This window comes from Balaenoptera physalus (genome assembly GCF_965194825.1).
Source record: "Balaenoptera physalus genome assembly, chromosome: 3".
Taxonomy (NCBI): Eukaryota; Metazoa; Chordata; class Mammalia; order Artiodactyla; family Balaenopteridae; genus Balaenoptera; species Balaenoptera physalus.
Window position 1 is genome coordinate 49,214,363 of NC_138890.1, and position 22,810 is coordinate 49,237,172.

General features: G+C 41.5%; 1 protein-coding gene across 1 annotated transcript in view; it reads right to left on the reverse strand.

The window, feature by feature from the left end:
- The window catches only part of LOC309657791 (uncharacterized protein), a 689,801-nt gene extending 680,604 nt beyond the window's left edge, over positions 1 to 9,197 (reverse strand). The window contains exons 1-2 of the mRNA XM_082455686.1: positions 8,836 to 9,197; positions 6,608 to 6,689 (exon numbers count right to left, since the gene is read on the reverse strand). Coding sequence (XP_082311812.1) covers positions 6,608 to 6,689; positions 8,836 to 8,900 — 147 coding nt within the window. The 5' untranslated portion in view covers positions 8,901 to 9,197. The remainder of the gene's footprint in view (positions 1 to 6,607; positions 6,690 to 8,835) is intronic.
- Between the last annotated feature and the right edge of the window lie 13,613 nt (positions 9,198 to 22,810).

Below are 22,810 nucleotides of genomic sequence, written 5' to 3' on the forward strand. Positions count from 1 at the left end.
GGGTGTGCCGTGAGCAGACCCACAGACAGACCAGAAGCCAGAGCCTCTGGAGTTTCTGTGCCATTCTCTCGCCCATCGAAACTCAGGCCTCAGAGCTGAGGGTGGTTCATACACACAAAGGCCAGAGGTGCCAGGGAAATGCATCTGAGACTTACACATCTAGCCTAGACATCAGGTAGCCCAGCTCCCGTTTCTCCTGATGCTTGAGCACAGCAATCTTCCACAGTGTGTTTCCCATCTGTTGTTTCTTTCTCCCAAGCTAGAATCTCTACTTCTTCTTTTTCTTTTTTTTTCTTTTTTTAAGCCGCACCACGTGGCACGTGGGATCTTAGTTCCTCGACCAGGGATCAAACCCGTGCCCACTGCAGTGGAAGCACAGAGCCCTAACAACTGGACCGCCAGGGAATTCCCTAGAATCTCTACGTCTTATGGGATTACTCCTTAATACTTATTGACCATCTACCCTGTGTCAAGCACAGTGCTAGACACCATTATTATCACCATCTTGCAGATGAGGAAAATAAATCCCAAGCTCAGAGTGGTTAAGTAGTTTGCCCAAGGACACACAGTTAATAAGTAGCAGGGATGGAATTTGAGCCCTGATTCCAAACCCCATAGTCTTAACTGCCAAGTTTTTCCTCTCTCTTCTGATAGGCATTCCAAATGGATTGGAGACAGAGAGCTCTGGATAGGGACCACCCATCTTACTCCCTGTTGCATCTCCAGTGTATCCCATACGGCTGATGTGAGGATTCAATGAGATAATGGAAGAAAAGCCCCTTGACAAAGTGTAGAGATTATTGGTGCTAACACATAAGCAAATATGATTATAGTGCTGGGCACTCAGTAGATGATCATTAACTATTTAGAATGAGAGAACTTTATATCTTACCTTCAGAAAACACCTGTCTCAACTGTCTCATTTTTAAGGAGAGGAAAAATAATTTGGTTAAGAGGATGAAACTAATTAAAAACAGAAGAGGGGTTGAGTTCAAGTCTGTTCTCCCTTCTCTTCCCCAGTGGCTTTAAAAGCCAGTTCCCTGTGGTGCTGGAGCTTTGCAGAGTTTGGGGGGAACCCCTACAGAATGAGGAAGATGATAAGGATTGACTATAGTCCCCCACAGTGTCACCCCTCCAACCCGGGTGCCTCTGCTTTTATGCATCTTTAAACTGGGTTTCCATACAGGAGTTCATGCGACAAAGGGCTCTAGTGGTTTTTAAAAAAAATGTTCAAAAAGTGGACTTTATATTTCACTGTTGGATCATGCAGAACTATATAGAGAAATATGAGAGATTTTACACACCCCTCTCAAAACTGATAGATCAAGTAAACAAAAAATAAAGATATAGAAGATATTCTTGATGCAATGAATAACCTAGATCTAGTAAAATATATGAAACTTAGCAGCCATCAAATGAAGAACATCAACGCTTTCTAGCACTTACTGTAACTTTTACAAAAATAAAGGACACAAAGGAAGGTTCCAAATATCCCAAAGAATCAACATCATGTGGAATCTGTTCTTTTATCACAGCAGAATAAAATTAACAATTTTAATGGCAGCTTAAAAATTCAATATATCTGCAAACTAAAACAAAAATATTGCTGCTGAATAATCCGTGGGTTAAAGAGAAATCCAAGAATGAAATTATAAAACTCTTCTAATCAAAAAACAAAGAAATCAATGCATATCGAAACTTGTAGAAAATGGCAAAGCAGTACTAAAAGAAAAATTCTAGCTTTAAATATAATTAACAAAAACAATATAAAAAGTTGAAGGAGCAAGCTAAGTGTTCAACTCAACAAAATAAAAGAGCATAAGATACACCAAAAGATACGGTGAATTAAAGAAAAATGGAGAAGAGTATGGAGGTTCCTTAAAAAACTAAAAATAGAACTACCATATGACCAGCAATCCCACTACTGGGCATATACCCTGAGAAAACCATAATTCAAAAAGACACATGCACCCCAGTGTTCATTGTAGCACTATTTACAATAGCCAGGACACGGAACAACCTAAATGTCCATCAACAGATGAATGGATAAAGAAGATGTGGTTCGTATATACAATGGAATATTACTCAGCCATAAAAAGGAATGAAATTGGGTCACTTGTAGAGATGTGGATGGACCTAGAATCTGTCATACAGAGTGAAGTAAGTCAGAAAGAGAAAAACAAATATCATATATTAACACATATATGTGGAATCTAGAAAAATGGTACAGATGAACCTATTTGCAGGGCAGGAATAGAGATGCCGATGTAGAGAATGGACGTGCAGACACGGGGGAGGGGAGAGGGGGTGTGATGAATTGAGAGATTGGGATTGACATATATACACTGCCATGTGTAAAACAGATAGCCAGTGGGAGCCTGTTGTATAGTGCAGGGAGCTCTGGGGTGACCTAGATGGGTGGGATGGGGGAATGGGAGGGAGGTGATATATGTATACATATAGCTGATTCACTTCATTGTACAGCAGAAACTAACACAACATTGTAAAGCAACTAAACCCCAATTTAAAAAATTTTAATGTAAAAAAAGAAAAATATAGAAACAAATGAATATAAAAATAAAAAATAATAATGAAAATGAAAAAATTCCAAAATGGGGCTTGAAAAATAGTAATAATGTGGGCAAACTCTGGAATGACTGATTTAAAAGTTTAAAGATACCATGCAAAGTTTTAAAACCACAGATTGATATTAAATATAAATTTTTTATTTTTAAATTATAAACTATATGTGAATAAAACAAGAAAATCTAAATGAAATATGTAAATTTCTTAAACTATACGTAATTATCAAAATTGGTACAAAAATAAATATAAAATTTAAGTAATCTAATTAGTCATTAAAGAAATTAAGAAGATAATAAAAGTCCTTCCTTCTCTCCAAAAAAAAGCACAAGTCTTAGATGATTTGATAGAAGACTTCTAACAAACTTTCGAGGAAGAGATGACAATCCCTCATTTATACAAATTGTTTTTTAAAAAGAGAGAGAGAGAGAAAGAGAGAGATTTTCAATCTATTTTTATGAGGCTTATAAAACTTTACCAAAAGCTAGGAAAGAAAATTATAAGAAAAATTATATGACTCTTCATTTAACCATATATATGAAAATTTTGAGTAAAATGTTAGCTTTTAATTTTTTGGAAAAAATCTCTCATGACCAAGTAGGATTTATTCAAGAAAAGCAAATATGGTTAAACATAAGAAAAAAATCATCAATATCATTTTCTACAATCATGCACAAAAGGAGAAAAAGTCACATTCTTATCTCAATAGTTATAGAAAAGGCATTTTATAAATTTCAATACTTACTTAATTATGAAAAACTCTCAGAAAACTAGGAGTTGAAAGAACTTTCCTTAAGTTGATAAAAGCTATATTCCATAGACCTACATCGAACATTCAATTTAATAAAAACTCTTTAGATATATTCTTCTAAAATCTTCAAATCTTCTTTAAATCAAGAATAAGCTAAGGTTTCAACTATCACCAGTACCACTCAAAATAATACTGGAAACCTTGCCCAATTCAATAAGACAAGAAAGATAGGGGTTTCCCTGGTGGCACAGTGGTTAAGAATCTGCCTGCCAATGCAAGGGACAAAGGTTCGAGCCCTGTTCTGGGAAGATCCCACATGCTGCTGGGCAACTAAGCCCGTGTGCCACAACTACTGAGCCTGCACTCTAGAGCCCATGAGCCACAACTACTGAGCCCACGTGCCACAACTACTGAAGCCCGCGTGCCTAGAGCCCATGCTCCGCAACAAGAGAAGCCACCTCAATGAGAAGCCCACACACCGCAACGAAGAGTAGCCCCCGCTCGCTGCAGCTAGAGAAAGCCACACACAGCAACGAAGAACCAAAAGCAGCCAAAAATAAAATAAATACATAAATTTATATTAAAAAAGAGATAAAAGCATAATATTAGAAGGAAAGAGACAAAACTGTCATTATTAGCAGATGATATAATCATCTGTATTTTAAAAACTGACATAATCAAGAAACAAACTAAAAGAACTAATAATAGAATTTGGTAAAATTGCCAGATTTAAGATAAATTTATAAAATGCAATAGCATGTGTCTACACCAGCAATAACCAATAGAAAATAGAAATTTATTTACATCAGGAACAAAAATAATAATAGCTAAGAGCAATAAAGGAAGAATGTATACCACTATTATTTCAAAATATATTTAATGGCATATAAGAAGAATTGAAGAAAGAGAGAGTTATGTTCATGGATGCAATTACTTCACATTTGTAATGATGTTAATTTTCCCCTTATTTATCTATTAACTCTGTGTAATTCTAATTAAAATTCCAGGAGAATTTTCTAAGAAATTTGACAAATCATATCCTTCAAATGAATCCTCCTCCCTTTATAAAAACAAGCAAGTTGGTTTCTGTTTCCTATAGCTAAGGGTAAAATAACTAACATGAATTACATTACTAAAATTTAAGAAAGGAGACCTAGAGACCAGGGCAATGACTATGATACTCTTGTAAGGCTTTTGGCAATTTTCATAGCATCCACATCTGTCATTGTTGTGACACCCCCATTCTCTATAGCCTCAGGTTCTCAATCTGCAAAGCAATCTCTGGCAATGTTTTACAATGTCTGTTTCAAAACACCAGCTGGGGTTAGTGTTAGGAAATCAGAATCCTGCCCTGCCCAGATCTTCTGTGGTGAATATCTGCCACATTCAGTCTTCTTGACTTCTGTATTTCTTCTTCACGGACACTTTCCTTCCCCACCCCCCAAGTGATTCTGGTGATGCTAATCACTCAAGTGATCTTGCTTTCTCTACTACTCAGATGGCCAACTTGTGTACCCCATCTCTTTGGACACCTCTTGTGAGCATGTGACCCAAGCAAGGTTAATCAGAGTCCATTTAGGAGTTGACATGAAACTGAAAGAGAAGCTCTGGCACTCTTTCCTCTGGGATCAATATTTGTGATCAATATCTTGTATCAATGATACAAGCCTAGAGTTCCTATCCCTATTTTTACCACCATGTGGAGAAAGCCTCCCTAAGGATGAAGCCAATATATACATAAGAAGAACTTTAAAAAAGAGAGAGGGAGCTTTAATGACATAATTTAACTGCTAGATCCAGCCATGCCTGAAGCCAACCCACCCCTTTGATTTCCCAAGTAGGAAAGCCATTAACAGTTGTTTAGTTTCTACTTAAGTTGGTTTGAGTTAGCTTTCTATTACTTGTAACAGAATGAGCCCTAATTAGTCTGCATACTATAACAGAAGCTCTAAGCAAGTGTTTCAGTTTTATAAGCTCCCTGGGAGAGTCTGTTACACACTCAAGTTTAAGAATTAATCTATGGCTTCTTCAGGATCTAAATGACAGGAAGTAGAGCAGAATACTGGGTTTAAGCAAAATGAACATACAACCCATGATCTAGCCTCTGCCTGCCCCTCTAACTTAGATTTATGCCATTTTCTACCTCTCCCACAGGGGCCTTCTTTTAGTTCCTCCAACAGGACATTGCTTATCTCAGGACACTTGCATGTGCTTATCCCCTCATTCTTCAACACAGCTTGCTGTTTCTCCATTTTTAGGTCCCAGATTAACTCTCAGAGAGTCCTTTCCTAACCACCTCATGGAAAGGAGGTCACCTCTCTCACTATCCATTATCTTTTTCACCTTGGTTTTCATTCACAGCTTTTACCGAGTTTATAACTACTTATTAGTCAACCTGTTTTTGTCTGCTTCCCCTATTAGAATGTAAGCACCAAGACAGTGAGCACTGACTCTGTCTTCATCACCATTATCTTCCCCATGCCTGGCACACAGCCTGATGCCTAGCGGGGTTTCCAGTAAATATATTTGAGTAAATGAACGAATCGCCACTTACCCATCAGCCCTCCTCGGGAAAAGCAAGGAAGGGAAGTCAGCATTCACTCATCACCTCCCTCAGTTGAGTCAAGCAACAAAGACAAAAGAAAAGGGGCTAGGAGAAGAAATGGGCAACATGCTTCCACGGGAATTTGCAGATGTGTTTGATGTGCCAACCCTGTACATGCTTCTGAGAGGAACACAGAATCATCAGGTAACCCACAGCAAGATGTGGTCCCTGTCTTCAAAAAGCTTCTCATCCGGCTAGAGAAACCTTTAAAATGAGGAGCTACTAGGGCTGCGGGAGGAACGCACAAGAATAGCAACTCCAAAATTACGCTTCATCTTTGCAGACACCATTAACATCTTATGGCAAAATAATGTGTGAACCTAATAGAGAACACAGAGAGGGAAAGAACAGATGCATCTCAACCATACCAAGGGGGAAAAGCTGCAATTAAACAGACATCCCTTATTCAACAGCCCGCAGGCTCTACGGCTAGGCTCGGGGCTGGTGCCGCGTCTCTTTCTTCCTCGGTAACTTAGTCTCATTTTCCCCTTCTGGCGCCTTATTTCAGTAATGGGTTTGTTATTATAGCTCCGAAGTCAGAGCGACACATGAGAACAGGGGAAATGAGAGGAAGAGAAAAAGCTGGACGTGAACAGAAGGCTCTTGCCTGAGAGCTCTTGCTACATGAAGATACAGAGGGAGGACGGTATCCTCTCGCTCATATTTACCTTTCTCCTTCTGTGGCGCTCTCTGAAATAAGCTGCAGGGTAACAGAAGAGGCTGTCTTCGGGAGTGTGTCTGTTCGGATCCCTGAAAGAATTAAATTACATTCAAGAGGCACATACTTAGCTCCCTATTAGGTGAAGGAAAGGAGGAGGGAGCTTATAGGTAGTAAATGTCGCTTCCCTGCCAGGCTCTGCTCTGGGTGCTGAGAAAACACTGGTAAAGAAGAAAGCCAATGCCCCCCACCCCATGGTACTTATACACTAGTGAGGAGAGAGACAGATAAACAAATAAATAAGATAGATAGGACAGAAAAAAAACCCCAAAAATATAAGATCGCGGGAATAGATGCAGGCAAGTCTGAAATTCCATCCTGCCTAGAAGATGTTTCACCTGGGAAAGTGAGCTTGCAGGAAACACTGAGTCCGCAGATCAGTAAACAGGAGTCTGGAGAGTGACGGGACCCTAAGAACGGATGAGTCGGAGCTCCCAGAGGACAGAGGGGATCCTCACCTCAACCAGCTGACACACCAGCCACAGGGACTTGAAGGGCTGTGACTTCTAACAGAAAACCACTGCTCCCTCCCCAGCTTTGTGTAGCTGTCTTCACGCACTGAAACTCTTACGTCTTTTAATTATATTAAAGAAACGTGCGTCCTTTGCCCAGGTGTGTTAGTATCTCTTATCAATCACAGTCATCCTTGAGACAACCATACAAAGGTAATTTCAGAGAGTGACAGAAGTCTAAGGAGGAAACGAAACAGAGAAATGTGACACTGAGGGCCTGGGAAGGGGAAAACAACATTCACTTGGGTGTTGGAGCAAGGCCTCTCTGAGGAGGGGATGAAAGGAGGCCGCCAGGGCCAAGATCGGATGGAGGGCACAGCAAAGGCAAGCGCCTGGGGGTGAAAGCAAGACTGAGCATTTGAGCGGCAGAGTGAAGGTCATGTGGCTAAAGTTGTGCTTCAGGTGCGACGGCCCCAGACCAGCTACATCAGCATCCCGTGGGAACTTCTGAGAAGGGAACGTTCTTGGGTCTCACGCAAGAGTCAGAAACTCCGGGAGTGCAGCCCAGCCATGTGTGTTTAACAAGCCCTCCAGGTGATTCCGAGGCACATGCAGTGTGAGAGCCACGAGGCTGGAGGATGGTGAGAGAAGAGCGGACTTGCAGGAAGGGCTGAGCCAAAGCCTCCTTTAGAAGTGAATTCCCAAATCATGACAGTCAGCCAGCCGGTTCACCTGAGTTTTTTGTCATGGGATCCTCAGCACTTACCATGTTGCCTACTACAGAGTAAATGCTCAATACCTGTTTATTGAACAAATAAATTAATATAAATATTGAGCCTCTACTTTGGTCTGATACCAGTTACTGGGCAAAGTTAGGTAAGATCAACAGTAGCTTATGATCTACAAGTGGAAAGAAAAGAGACAAATGCAAAGGAAAAAATGAGACCACTAGAATCAGATGCACTGATATTGACAAGAAATGAGAGGCGAAGGTATCTTGAAGCAAGGAGGGTCAGAAAAACGGAAAAGCAGACAGAAGAGCTCAATAAGCACAAAGGTGTCAGCATTTAGTTTTGGAGCAAACAGTGTAGTTCATTAACCCCCTAGGGAATGACTATATTAATGGCATAGAACAACTATCATTCACTCGTTGTCTCCAAGTAAACCAGAAATGGTATATTGATTCAATTGATCTATTAAAAAAAAACACACACACAAAAATAAGAGTCTCTACTTATATAGAAAAATCTTCAGCTTTATGGAAAATTCCACTATCCAAAATGCTTCATTTCCTGAGGCATTTTAGATAGCCAAGATTTTTACATATTGCTATTATTTCTATTTCCAAAGCGCTCTCACAGCCCATAGTAGGGGATATTGGTGCTAACCAGGTCCACCTGGAAGTTGTCCAGAGGCCCCCCTCTGAGAGCCTCCTAGGCCAATGCGAGCAGGGAAGCCCAAGCCAGCTAAGCCCCTCTAGCTGTCAGGACGTCAGGTGGGGCATGAGTCATTCTGAGACCACAGGCCAGCCTCTCTATTGAACCTGTCCGTAACAGAGTGGATTTTAATAGACTCCTCCTCTCCTCCTTCCTTCCTCCCCTTCTGCCAGTTAGCAAATTCCTGGGATGAAAGCACCTCCCAGGTTTCTTTCATTCACCTCTGTCTCCAGATCAGAGAGAGCCTGGCCCACATAAGAGAACATGGGAGTCATCAAGAGAAGCCTCACCTTCCTCTGACCGCTTCCCAGGGAAAAGGTCCTTGACTGTCTAATCCAAATCCTTTCTGCTGCATGAAGCTCGTTTTCTCCGACTGAATTTGGAAGATCCCTCAGCTAAGGAGAAAAAAAAAAAGAAGTACTTCATTATGGATGTAGCTGTTCACAATTGATTTTCCTTCTTCATCTACATTTCCAAATCTTGAATATTTGTCCTACTATTTTTTTTTCTATCACTATTCTCCTGTCAACAGTTTATGTTTCATTAAGGACTCACTTCCTGTATTAGTGAAAATACCAGTGAAATAGCCCTGGAAGTTATTCTTTTCGGTACGTCTAGCATGTGCGCGTGCGTATACACACACACACACACACACACACACACACACACACACACAAAGAAGATATTAATAAATAAACCTAGACTCCAAATCATCAAAGGTATCTACACATGAACTGGGCTGTCTAGAGAGTCTGGGCTGTCTACGGCATTCCCTGTAATCAGGAGGTAAGGTTACTTCTGGTCAGTAGTTCAAGGAACAGTTGAAATATTGGATTAGATATCCCCAGAAGTCCTTCCTTGCTGAACTGCTGTGACATTCTGTGATGCAGTGAGCCTCCAAGCTTGAACATGAATTTGGGCAGGAGCTAAGAGGAGAACAGGGAGTAGCACAGGTTTGCTGGGCTTATCTGGTGCCAAAAGATATGCTAGGAGTATTCGGAGAGCCCGGCATTGGCTGTGCAGTAGCATCTGTGATGGCATCATCATCACCATTGCAAACATTCCACCAGCAACTACATTGTGAATTATTTCAGTCCACCTTACAACAGACCTATCAGATGTGACCATTATTAGGCCCATGTCACTACGAAGAAGATTAAGGAATGGAGAAGTTGGACTCTCCATCATCACAAAGCTGGTAATAGATCCAAGACTCAAACCCAGGCTGTCTGTCTACATCACACTGCCTCCCAAAAGGGTTGTAATGACCCCTTGCAATTTAAGCATTTTCAGCATTTTATATGCTAAAAAAAGAACAAGACCTGTTTTTATCCTTACAGAAGTCTCCTGAGGCCAGGAAGTTATCCCTAAATGACACATTGGAGACAGAAGGTCAAGGAGGAGGATGACTTGTCCACGGTCACCTAGCAATCAGCGGCAGAGCCTCTTGGTACTCTGCCCACATGTCCTCTTCCTGTCCCCACACTGCCTGGCTCTCCTGCAGCTCCTAGCCTAGTTACCTAGGCAGAAAAGTAGTACTTGGCTAATCCCCTGCCTGCAAATTGCCCACTCAGCCATGCACCCTGAGGTCTCAGATACATTCTACTCACAGCCACCAACTCCCTAGGGAAAGAAAGGGCCAGAGAGAGAAGGGAATTAAGAAAGAAAGATGAAGCTCAGGATGCAAAACTAACAGACATCTCTGATGCACCCCTTCCTTCAATTTCCTAAGCCTACCAGTCCTCAAACCCTAGAGACAATAATAATAGATTCCCATTTTGCTGATGTGGTTGAGTGGTCTCCTCACTGTCCTGCCTCCCCTATCACACCTATATCCTTTTCTCTCCTGACTGTTAGGATAACCTCTTTACCGGCATCTTTTCTTCCCCTTCTCTTGCTGCTCCAATTCTGTCTGCATGGGATGCAGGTCTATGCTTCCTGGATCACTTCTGATCATGGCCCCCTCCTCCTCAAAGACTTGCAATAGCTCCCAGCTACTTACAAAGACAAATCCCAACCTGCTCTTCAGTCCCCCCATGATTTGGCCACAAACCACATTTTCAGCCTTATCTTTACTACTTATATATAAGCTCCAGTCACAGTAGTACTCCAGAAAAAGAACCCAAGAAAGTTCTATGTACATACTTCTCATGATGATTTCTCTGCTGGAACCCTTTGCCTATTTAAGGCTGTACTCAGATGCCACCCATCATGGAAACTTCTCCCCCTCCCCTCTTGGTCTCAATCTCTATGCTACACCCATCACCAACTAGTATTATATTCTGTATTCTAAATATGTTTGACAATGTCTGTCCCATGGTCTCCGCCAAAAGTAAACCTGCTCTTACCATACGATCAAGCAATTCCACTCCTTGGTATTTACCCAAAGGAGTTAAAAAGTTATGTCCACACAAAAATCTTCACACCCATGTTTATAGCAGCTTTATTTATAATTGCCAAAAGTTGGAAGCAACCAAAATGTCCCTCAGTAGGTAATGAATAAATAAACTGTGGTACGGCCAGACTGTGGAATATTATTCAATGCTAAAAAGAAATAAGCTACCAAGCCATGAAAATACATGGAGGAACCTAAGTAAAAGAAGCCAATATTAAAAGGCTACGGAGGAGGACGAGGCAAGATGGCGGAAGAGTAAGACGCGGAGATCACCTTCCTTCCCACAGATACAGTAAAAATACATCTACACGTGGGACTGCTCCTACAGAACACCCACTGAACGCTGGCAGAAGACGTCAGACCTCCCAAAAGGCAAGAAAATCCCCACGTACTTGGGTAGGGCAAAAGAAAAAAGAAATAACAGAGACAAAAGAATAGGGACGGGACCTGCACCAGTGGGAGGGAGCTGTGAAGGAGGAAAGGTTTCCACACGCTAGGAAGCCACTTCGCGGGCAGAGACTGCAGGTGGCAGAGGGGGTAAGCTTCAGAGCCACGGAGGAGAGCGCAGCCACAGGGGTGCGGAGGGCAAAGCGGAGAGATTCCCGCACGGAGGATCGGTGCCAACCAGCACTCACCAGCCCGAGAGGCTTGTCTGCTCAGCCGCCGGGGCGGGTGGGGTCTGGGAGCTGAGGTTCTGGCTTCGGTGCTAGCCGGGAGGGAGTCCGGGAAAAAGTCTGCAGCTGCCGAAGAGGCAAGAGACTTTTTCTTGCCTCTTTGTTTTGCGGCGTGCAAGGAGAGGGGATTCAGAGCGCCGCCTAAACGAACTCCAGAGACCGGCGTGAGCCGCGGCTATCAGCGTGGACCCCAGCGGCAGGTGCAAGCCGCGGCTATCAGCGCGGACCCCAGAGACGGGCAGGAGACGCTAGGGCTGCTGCTGCCGCCACCAGGAAGCCTGTGTGCGAGCACAGGTCACTCTCCACACCGCCCCTCCCGGGAGCTGGTGCAGCCCGCCACTGCCAGGGTCCCGTGATCCGGGGACAACTTCCCCGGGAGAACGCACGGCGCGCCTCAGGCTACTGCAACGTCACGCCGGCCTCTGCCGTCGCAGGCTCGCCCCGCCTTCTCCGTACCCCTCCCTCCCCCCGGCCTGGGTGAGCCAGAGCCCCCAAAGCAGCTGCTCCTTTAACCCCGCTCTGTCTGGGCGGGGAACAGACGCCCTCAGGCGACCTACATGCAGAGGCGGGTCCAAATCCAAAGCTGAACCCTGGGAGCTGTATGAACAAAGAAGAGAAAGGGAAATCTCTCCCAGCAGCCTCAGAAGCAGCGGATTAAAGCTCCACAAACAACTTGATGTGCCTGCATCTTTTGAATACCTGAATAGACAACGAATCATCCCAAATTCAGGAGGTGGACTTTGGGAGCAGGATATATTAATTTTTCCCCTTTTCCTTTTTTTTGTGAGTGTATATGTGTATGCTTCTGGGTGAGATTTTTGTCTGTATAGCTTTGCTTTCACCATTAGTCCTAGGGTTAGGTCCGTCCGTTTTTTTTTGTTTTTTTTGTTTTTTTTTTTCTTTTTTTACTTAAAAATTTTTTTTCCTAATAAATGTTTTCTTAATAATTTTTTCCTTATTTCCTACTTTTAGAAATTAAAAAAATTTTTTAATAAGTTTTTTCATATTTTTTATTTTTAAAAATTAAAAATTTTTTTCTTAATAAATTTTTTCTTATTTTTTATTATAAAAAATTAATAAATCTATTTTTAAAAATTAAAAAAAAATTTTCTTAATAAATTTATTCTTATTTTTTTCTTATTTTTTTTTATAATACTTTTATTTTATTTTATTTTATCCTCTTTCTTTCTTTCTTTCTATTTTTTTCTCCCTTTTATTCTGAGCTGTGTGGATGAAAGGCTCTTGGTGCTCCAGCCAGGCATCAGGGCTGTGCCTCTGAGGTGGGAGAGCCAACTTCAGAACACTGGTCCACAAGAGACCTTCCAGCTCCATGTAATACCAAATGGTGAAAATCTCTCAGAGATCTCCATCTCAACATCAAGACCCAGCTTCATTCAACGACCAGCAAGCTACAGTGCTGGACACCCTATGCCAAACAACTAGCAAGACAGGAACACAGCCCCATCCATTAGCAGAGAGGCTGCCTAAAATCATAATAAGGCCACAGACACCCCAAAACACACCACCAGACGTCGACGTCCCCACCAGAAAGACAAGATCCAACCTCATCCACCAGAACACAGGCACTAGTCCCCTCCACCAGGAAGCCTACACAACCCACTGAATGAACCTTAGCCACTGGGGACAGATACCAAAAACAACGGGAACTACAAACCTGCAGCCTGTGAAAAGGAGACCCCAAACACAGTAAGATAAGCAAAATGAGAAGACAAAAAAACACACAGCAGGTGAAGGAGCAGGGTCAAAACACACCAGACTTAACAAATGAAGAGGAAATAGGCAGTCTACCTGAAAAAGAATTCAGAATAATGATAGTAAAGATGATCCAAAATCTTGGAAATAGAATAGACAAAATGCAAGAAACATTTAACAAGGACATAGAAGGACTAAAGAGGAACCAAGCAATGATGAAAAACACAATAAATGAAATTAAAAATACTCTAGACGGGATCAATAGCAGAATAACTGAGGCAGAAGAACGGATAACTGACCTGGAAGATAAAATAGTGGAAATAATTACTGCAGAGCAGAATAAAGAAATAAGAATGAAAAGAACTGAGGACAGTCTCAGAGACCTCTGGGACAACATTAAATGCACCAACATTCAAATTATAGGGGTCCCAGAAGAAGAAGAGAAAAAGAAAGGGACTGAGAAAATATTTGAAGAGATTATAGTTGAAAACTTCCCTAATATGGGAAAGGAAATAGTTAATCAAGTCCTGGAAGCACAGAGAGTCCCATACAGGATAAACCCAAGGAGAAACACGCCAAGACACATATTAATCAAACTGTCAAAAATTAAATATAAGGAAACCATATTAAAAGCAGCAAGGGAAAAACAACAAATAACACACAAGGGAATCCCCATAAGGTTAACAGCTGATCTTTCAGCAGAAACTCTGCAAGCCAGAAGGGAGTGGCAGTATATACTTAAAGTGATGAAGGAGAAAAACCTACAACCAAGATTACTCTACCCAGCAAGGAACTCATTCAGATTTGATGGAGAAATTAAAACCTTTACAGACAAGCAAAAGCTGAGAGAGTTCAGCACCACCAAACCAGCTTTACAACAAATGCTAAAGGAACTTCTCTAGGCAAGAAACACAAGAGAAGGAAAACACCTACAGTAACAAACCCAAAATATTTAAGAAAATGGGAATAGGAACATACATATCGATAATTACCTTAAATGTAAATGGATTACATGCTCCCACCAAAAGACACAGACTGGCTGAATGGATACAAAAACAAGACCCATATATATGCTGTCTACAAGAGACCCACTTCAGACCTAGAGACACATACAGACTGAAAGTGAGGGGATGGAAAAAGATATTCCATGCAAATGGAAATCAAAAGAAAGCTGGAGTAGCAATTCTCATATCAGACAAAATAGACTTTAAAATAAAGACTATTACAAGAGACAAAGAAGGACACTATATAATGATCAAGGGATCGATCCAAGAGGAAGGTATAACAATTGTAAATATTTATGCACCCAACATAGGAGCACCTCAATACATAAGGCAAATACTAACAGCCATAAAAGGGGAAATCGACAGTAACACAATCATAGTAGGGGACTTTAACACCCCACTCTCACCAATGGACAGATCATCCAAAATGAAAATAAAAAGGAAACACAAGCTTTAAATGATACATTAAACAAGATGGACTTAATTGATATTTATAGGACATTCCACCCAAAAACAACAGAATACACATTTTTCTCAAGTGCTCATGGAACATTCTCCAGGATAGATCATATCTTGGGTCACAAATCAAGCCTTGGTAAATTTAAGAAAATTGAAATCGTATCAAGTATCTTTTCTGACCACAACGCTATGAGACTACATATCAATTACAGGAAAAGATCTGTAAAAAATACAAACACATGGAGGCTACACAATACACTACTTAATAACGAAGTGATCACTGAAGAAATCAAAAAATACCTAGAAACAAATGACAATGGAGACACAACGACCCAAAACCTATGGGATGCAGCAAAAGCAGTTCTAAGAGGGAAGTTTATAGCAATGCAAGCCTACATCAAGAAACAGGAAACATCTCGAATAAACAACCTAACCTTGCACCTAAAGCAATTAGAGAAAGAAGAGCAAAAAAACCCCAAAGCTAGCAGAAGGAAAGAAATCATAAAGATCAGATCAGAAATAAATGAAAAAGAAATGAAGGAAACAATAGCAAAAATCAATGAAACTAAAAGCTGGTTCTTCGAGAAGATAAACAAAATTGATAAACCATTAGCCAGACTCATCAAGAGAAAAAGGGAGAAGACTCAAATCAATAGAGTTAGAAATGAAAAAGGAGAAGTAACCACTGACACTGCAGAAATACAAACGATCATGAGAGATTACTACAAGCAACTCTATGCCAATAAAATGGACAACCTGGAAGAAATGGACAGATTCTTAGAAATGCACAAACTGCCAAGACTGAACCAGGAAGAAATAGAAAATATGAACAGACCAATCACAAGCACTGAAATTGAAACTGCGATTAAAAATCTTCCAACAAACAAAAGCCCAGGACCAGATGGCTTCACAGGCGAATTCTATCAAACATTTAGAGAAGAGCTAACACCTATCCTTCTCAAACTCTTCCAAAATATTGCAGAGGGAGGAACACTCCCCAACTCATTCTACGAGGCCAACATCACCCTGATAACAAAACCAGACAAAGATGTCACAAAGAAAGAAAACTACAGGCCAATATCACTGATGAACATAGATGCAAAAATCCTCAACAAAATACTAGCAAACAGAATCCAACAGCACATTAAAAGGATTATACACCATGATCAAGTGGGGTTTATTCCAGGAATGCAAGGATTCTTCAATATACGCAAATCAATCAACGTGATACATCATATTAACAAACTGAAGGAGAAAAACCATATGATCATCTCAATAGATGCAGAGAAAGCTTTCGACAAAATTCAACACCCATTTATGATAAAAGCCCTGCAGAAAGTAGGCATAGAGGGAACTTTCCTCAACATAATAAAGGCCATATATGACAAACCCACAGCCAACATTTTCCTCAATGGTGAAAAACTGAAACCATTTCCACTAAGATCAGGAACAAGACAAGGTTGCCCACTCTCACCACTATTATTCAACATAGTTTTGGAAGTGTTAGCCACAGCAATCAGAGAAGAAAAAGAAATAAAAGGAATCCAAATTGGAAAAGAAGAAGTAAAGCTGTCACTGTTTGCAGATGACATGATACTATGCATAGAGAATCCTAAAGATGCTACCAGAAAACTACTAGAGCTAATCAATGAATTTGGTAAAGTAGCAGGATACAAAATTAATGCACAGAAATCTCTTGCATTCCTATATACTAATGATGAAAAATCTGAAAGTGAAATTAAGAAAACACTCCCGTTTACCATTGCAACAAAAAGAATAAAATATCTAGGAATAAACCTACCTAAGGAGACAAAAGACCTGTATGCAGAAAATTATAGGACACTGATGAAAGAAATTAAAGATGATACAAATAGATGGAGAGATATACCATGTTCTTGGATTGGAAGAATCAACATTGTGAAAATGACTCTACTACACAAAGCAATCTACAGATTCAATGCAATCCCCATCAAACTACCACGGGCATTTTTAACAGAACTAGAACAAACAATTTCACAATTTGTATGGAGACACAAAAGACCCCGAATAGCCAAAGCAATCTTGAGAAAGAAAAATGGAGCTGGAGGAATCAGGCTCCCTGACTTCAGACTATATTACAAAGCTACAGTAATCAAGACAGTTTGGTACTGGCACAAAAACAGAAATATAGATAAATGGAACAGGATAGAGAGCCCAGAGATAAACCCACACACATATGGTCACCTTATCTTTGATAAAGGAGGCAAGCATATACAGTGGAGAAAAGACAGCCTCTTCAATAAGTGGTGCTGGGAAAATTGGACAGGTACATGTAAAAGTATGAAATTAGAACACTCCCTGACACCATACACAGAAATAAACTGAAAATGGATTAAAGACCTAAGTGTAAGGCCAGACACTATCAAACTCTTAGAGGAAAACATAGGCAGAACACTCTATGACATAAATCACAGCAAGATCCTTTTTGACCCAGCCCCTAGAGAAATGGAAATAAAAACACAAATAAACAAATAGGACCTAATGAAACTTAAAAGCTTTTGCACAGCAAAGGAAACCATAAACAAGACCAAAAGACAACCCTCAGAATGGGAGAAAATATTTGCAAATGAAGCAACTGACAAAGGATTAATCTCCAAGATTTACAAGCAGCTCATGAAGCTCAATAACAAAAAGACAAACAACCTAATCCAAAAATGGGCAGAAGACCTAAATAGACATTTCTCCAAAGAAGATATACACATGGCCAAGAGACACATGAAAGAATGCTCAACATCATTAATCATTAGAGAAATGCACATCAAAACTATACAATGAGGTATCACCTCAAACTGGTCAGAATGGCCATCATCAGAAAATCTAGAAACAATAAATGCTGGAGAGGGTGTGGAGAAAAGGGAACCCTCTTGCACTGTTGGTGGGAATGTAAATTGATACAGCCACTATGGAGAACATATGGAGGTTCCTTAAAAAACTAAAAATAGAACTACCATATGACCCAGCAATCCCACTACTGGGAATATACCCTGAGAAAACCATAATTCCAAAAGAGTCATGTACCAAAATGTTCATTGCAGCTCTATTTACAATAGCCAGGACATGGAAGCAACCTAAGTGTCCATCATCGGATGAATGGATAAAGAAGATGTGGCACATATATACAATGGAATATTACTCAGCCATAAAAAGAAATGAAATGAAGGTATTTGTAATGAGGTGGATGGAGTTAGACTCTGTCATACAGAGTGAAGTAAGTCAGAAAGAGAAAAACAAATACAGTATGCTAACACACATATACGGAATCTAAGGGGAAAAAAAAAAAAGGTCATGAAGAACCTAGTGGCAAGACGGGAATAAAGACACAGACCTACTAGAGAATGGACTTGAGGATATGGGGAGGGGGAGGGGTTAGACGTGACAGGGTGAGAGAGTGTCATGGACATATATACACTACCAAATGTAAAATAGATAGCTAGTGGGAAGCAGCCGCATAGCACAGGGAGATCAGCTCGGTGCTTTGTGACCACCTAGAGGGGTGGGATAGGGAGGGTGGGAGGGAGGGAGATGCAAGAGGGAAGAGATATGGGAACATATGTATATGTATAACTGATTCACTTTGTTATAAAGCAGAAACTAACACACCATTGTAAAGCAATTATACTCCAATAAAGATGTTTAAAAAAAAAAAAAAAAAAGGGCTATGTACCGTATGAGTCCGACTACGTGACACTCTGGAAAAGGTAAAACTATGGAGACAGTAAAAAGATCAGCGGTTGGCAGGGGTTAGTGGGGAGGGACGAATAGGCAGAGCACAGAAGATTTTTAGGGCCATGAAGCTACTCTTTGTGATATTTATGATGGTGGATATATGGCATTACACATTTGTCCAAAACTGAAGACTGTACAACACCAAGCATGAACCCCATTGTAAACTATGGACTTTGGGTGATGCTGACATGTCCGTACAGGTTCATCAGTTGTAACAAACGTACCCCTCTGGTGGACGACGGTGATAGTGAGGGAGGCTGTGCACGTGTGGGGAAGGGGGGATATGGGAACTCTCTGTACCTCCCCTCAATTTTGCTGTGAACCTAACTGCTCTAAAACATAAAGTCTATTTTTTTTACAATGTCTGCTTGTGCATGATAAGCCCCTTAAGAGAATGAGGCATGTCTTCTGCTCCTGTATACCCTTCATGCCCTAGCCCTCCACCATCACAGCAGGTGCTGATAAATGTTTGTTGAATTGAATTAAATTGAGAGGTCATCTCGGGGGAAAGAGCTAGAACTTTATCATGATTTGGACTCTGAGACGACAGGGAAGTTGAAGGACCAGTGACCTCTCTCTTCAGAACTCAATTATCTGCATAAGAACAAACATCTCTGGTATCTAGCTATTAATTTGCTCACAATCATCTCGGTCTCCAAAGTTCACAAATGTCCCTTTCAATTTCTCAGCCACGTCGTTCATAGGAAATGAGATTCTCCCCTCATTCACTGCACCACAGTAGCCCTTGTACCATCTCCCTTTCCCACCCTACCCCCCAAATCTCCTCCCACATTCATATTCTCTTCTGTTTGCCACAGTGAACCCCCTGGGCATCAAAATGCCTGTCATCACAGCTTTCTTGGGGCCTGTTAGGGGACCCATCATTTCCTGCTCAGCTTCCTAAATCCATAGCTGAGGACCACAGGTCTTATTGGCAGCCTGAGTCAAAGGAATTTATTCTAATTAATCCTCCACACGAAAATGATGGCCTTCAGCCATCTCGCAGGCAGGAGCCAACAAACCTGGAGCGAAAGGAAAATAAAATGCAGGCCTGGCTTCCTATGAAATCAATACAACCTGACTCTGAGCTCTGTTCTGGGTCATACAGAAGGGGCAGCAAGTGTGGCCGAGATCACTGGAGAGGTCCCTGACCATGATTTTGACCGCTGGGGTGCCAGGAACTAAGGACTTCCATTGTACCACAGACCCCAGAGGATGAAGGCCCTTTGATACACATTCATTCATGATTAACAGTGATTTACAAAATTCGAATGCTTCCATGTGCTTGACATGACAGTATCTTGAATAAGCAGGAAATTGGCAAATCTGAGACTGAATGAGACAAGAGAAGAGAAAATTCACATCGTTATTGATGTTATTCTGCAACAAGGCAGTTGCACAGTCCAATGTTCAGTGACCAGCACATCACGCAATTTCAGGGATGGCTCAGCCAATCCCTGATGGGGAGTGATGTGGGCCACCTAGCAGGTCATGGCCAAGAAAGGCTCAGGAGAGTGGCAGTGGCCACAGTCAGGGAGAAGCGATGCTCTTCTTCCAGATGACTCACTGCAAAGTAGAAAGACTGTAACATGAGTTGGAGCCCACGCCTGGCTTTAAGTCCACTTCTTTCTACCTGCATGACTTTAAGCAAGTTACTTAGTTTCTCTGAGTTTATTTCCTCATCTGGAAAATGGGATAAACAGTAACAGTACTTAGTTAACCAGCTTGTTGTGAAACTGTCTTCATGGTGGGATGGTGTGTGAAATACTAAATGATGTGATTTTTCCCCTTCATCCTTCTAAGATCCTCCCTCATCCACTGAGTGGGTTGGAACAATTAGGTCAAGACTATCCCAAGAATGAGAAGTTTCACAAAAGAACTCAAGGACAAAGAGAGCAAAATTTCTCACTTTGGACTTTGTTTCAAGTATAATACAGGAAAGGCTAGGAAGAAAGTCAACACACACCCACACACCCACCCCCCCTCCCCCCCCCCCCCACACACACACACATTCTTCCACTCTACCACTATGTTATAGAATTCTCCACCCTTAGTGGGAAGAGAACAGTTGAAGGAAAAATGAGAAATCTCAGACACTAATAACAGGCCCTGTGCCCCAACATGACCATCCTCATCCCACTTTCCAATTTCTTCTGGGGTTCTGGGAGTATGGCAACCCATCCTATCAAACCCTATGCCATTCTGCGAGTAGGGAAACAAGAGGGCCCCATAGGGTCAAGGACAGAGAGGACCAAGTGATGGCCCAGTGCAGTGCTACCAGCCAAGCAACACTGGTGCTGGGGACCAAAGCCCAGGTCAGGACAAGTGTCCCTCTCTGAGCCACCTCGCAGCCTCAATTCCAAGGGAAAGGAAGGAGAGGGGGAAATCCTGAGGTTTCCTGAGTTTACCCCCGTAAGACCCAAATAACTAAAATGACTGAGTTCTGCTGGAAGTGACAAGAATATATAATCTGCCTTCTGACAGAATGGAGCTCAAGAAGGAAAGTAGATTCAGTTTTGGGAAAATAAAGTTATGTTTTGATAACCTGAGTCCATGGCATATATACCTATATATTTATATACATACATATATATTAAAAGTAATAATAATAATAACTGACATAATGTAGCAACTACATTTATTGAGTGCTTCCGTGTGCCAGGACTGTTCTCATGGCTTTATAGAGATTACATCTTTTATCTCTCACAATAATAGGCATATGGGTTCAATATTATTGTCCTCTTTGGATGGGTAAACTAAGCACAGAGAGGTTAGATAACTTGATTCCTAGCCCAAGGTTACAACACAAAAGTGGAGGATGCAGAACTTAAACTCAGGCCATCTGATGGCAGAGCCCATGTCCCTGATCGCTTTTGCTCTCTTGCTTCGACCTTGAGCATTCAACATCTTACAGCACGTTTACTTATAACTTACTGAGTGCTGACTATGACTTGGGCACTATGCTAAAAACTTTACTCTTATATTTATACTCTTTATAATAATCCCAGGAGAGACGTGTTGTTATTATCACCTTTCTAAAGTTGAGGAAACTGGGACTCTGAACCTGACTCTATCTGGCCCCAAATGTGTGCTCTCAAAGCCTTCCTATACAACCTTCGTGGAAACACAAATACAGGGCTTGGTTCACTGCCAGGTTTAGAGCAAGGGCTTCACATGAGTAGCTGCCAATATTTGGGTCATGATGGTGAGGATGGGCTATGGGTTCCTAACAGCCCCAAGTCCAAAAGTGGGGGCCAGAGGGAAGGGCTCTGTAAGAATTGGGGTCCAATCTCACCAAGGAAAGGCCTGGCAAATACTAGATGGGTATCCAGTCATGCATAGATTCCCAAGGAAAGACTCAGGGCCTGGCAGATGGGGTGAGTCCTGGGTGAAGAGGGAATATTGGATTCAGAGGTCACACAAGGGTCTATTGCCAACGAGATCTGACTCAAGGAATCATGGCATCGTGGGCCCAAAGTTTCTGGCTACAGTGCAACCCCGACAATTCAGGATGGTGGTTACTCTGAGTCTGAAAGCAGAGGACATCACTGAGCTTCATTCTACAGATAGGGAATTTGAGGTTCAGAGAATAAAAGTCATGAACACAGTCACACAGCTGATAAGTGGCAGAACCAAGGACGCAAACTTGGTGTGCTCTGTCTCCAAATTCTATGCTTTTCCTCACCACTGCATTTATCCCAAGCAAGGTAAACGCCACTCGGGGCTTGACTCCCAGGAAAGAAGGGGGAGCAAAGATACACTTTGCCAATCTCCTGTTGTTCAAAAGGCCCAGTCCTATAATCAGCAAATATTTTCAATTGTCTAGGCTTGCCTGCCCCTCCCAGTCCAGAGCAAACTGATATCAGACCCCAGACCTCTCCCCAGCAAGGGATTAGTTAAAGAAATAAAGTCCCATTTCACAAGCTGCTAAATCCTATTTGAACAGCCTTGCCAGGGATTTCCTGGGCTTAATCACCTGCTAGCACTGGACAGTGGGGAAGTTGCTGGGCTATGACTTTGTTTTTCCCTGTCCTTCTCCCCTAGTGTGATTCCACTCCTAGGTACACCCCCCAGTGTTTACACAAGAATGCTCACTACAGTAGAGCTCATAGTGGCAAAAAAAAACAAAGCAAAAAGTAAAATCTGTCAATAGGAGATAGAGAAATAAAACAGTATACCACAGTTAAAACGAATATACTAGAACTATATATACCAATGTGAATAAATCTCAAAAATACATTCAGTGAAAAAAGCA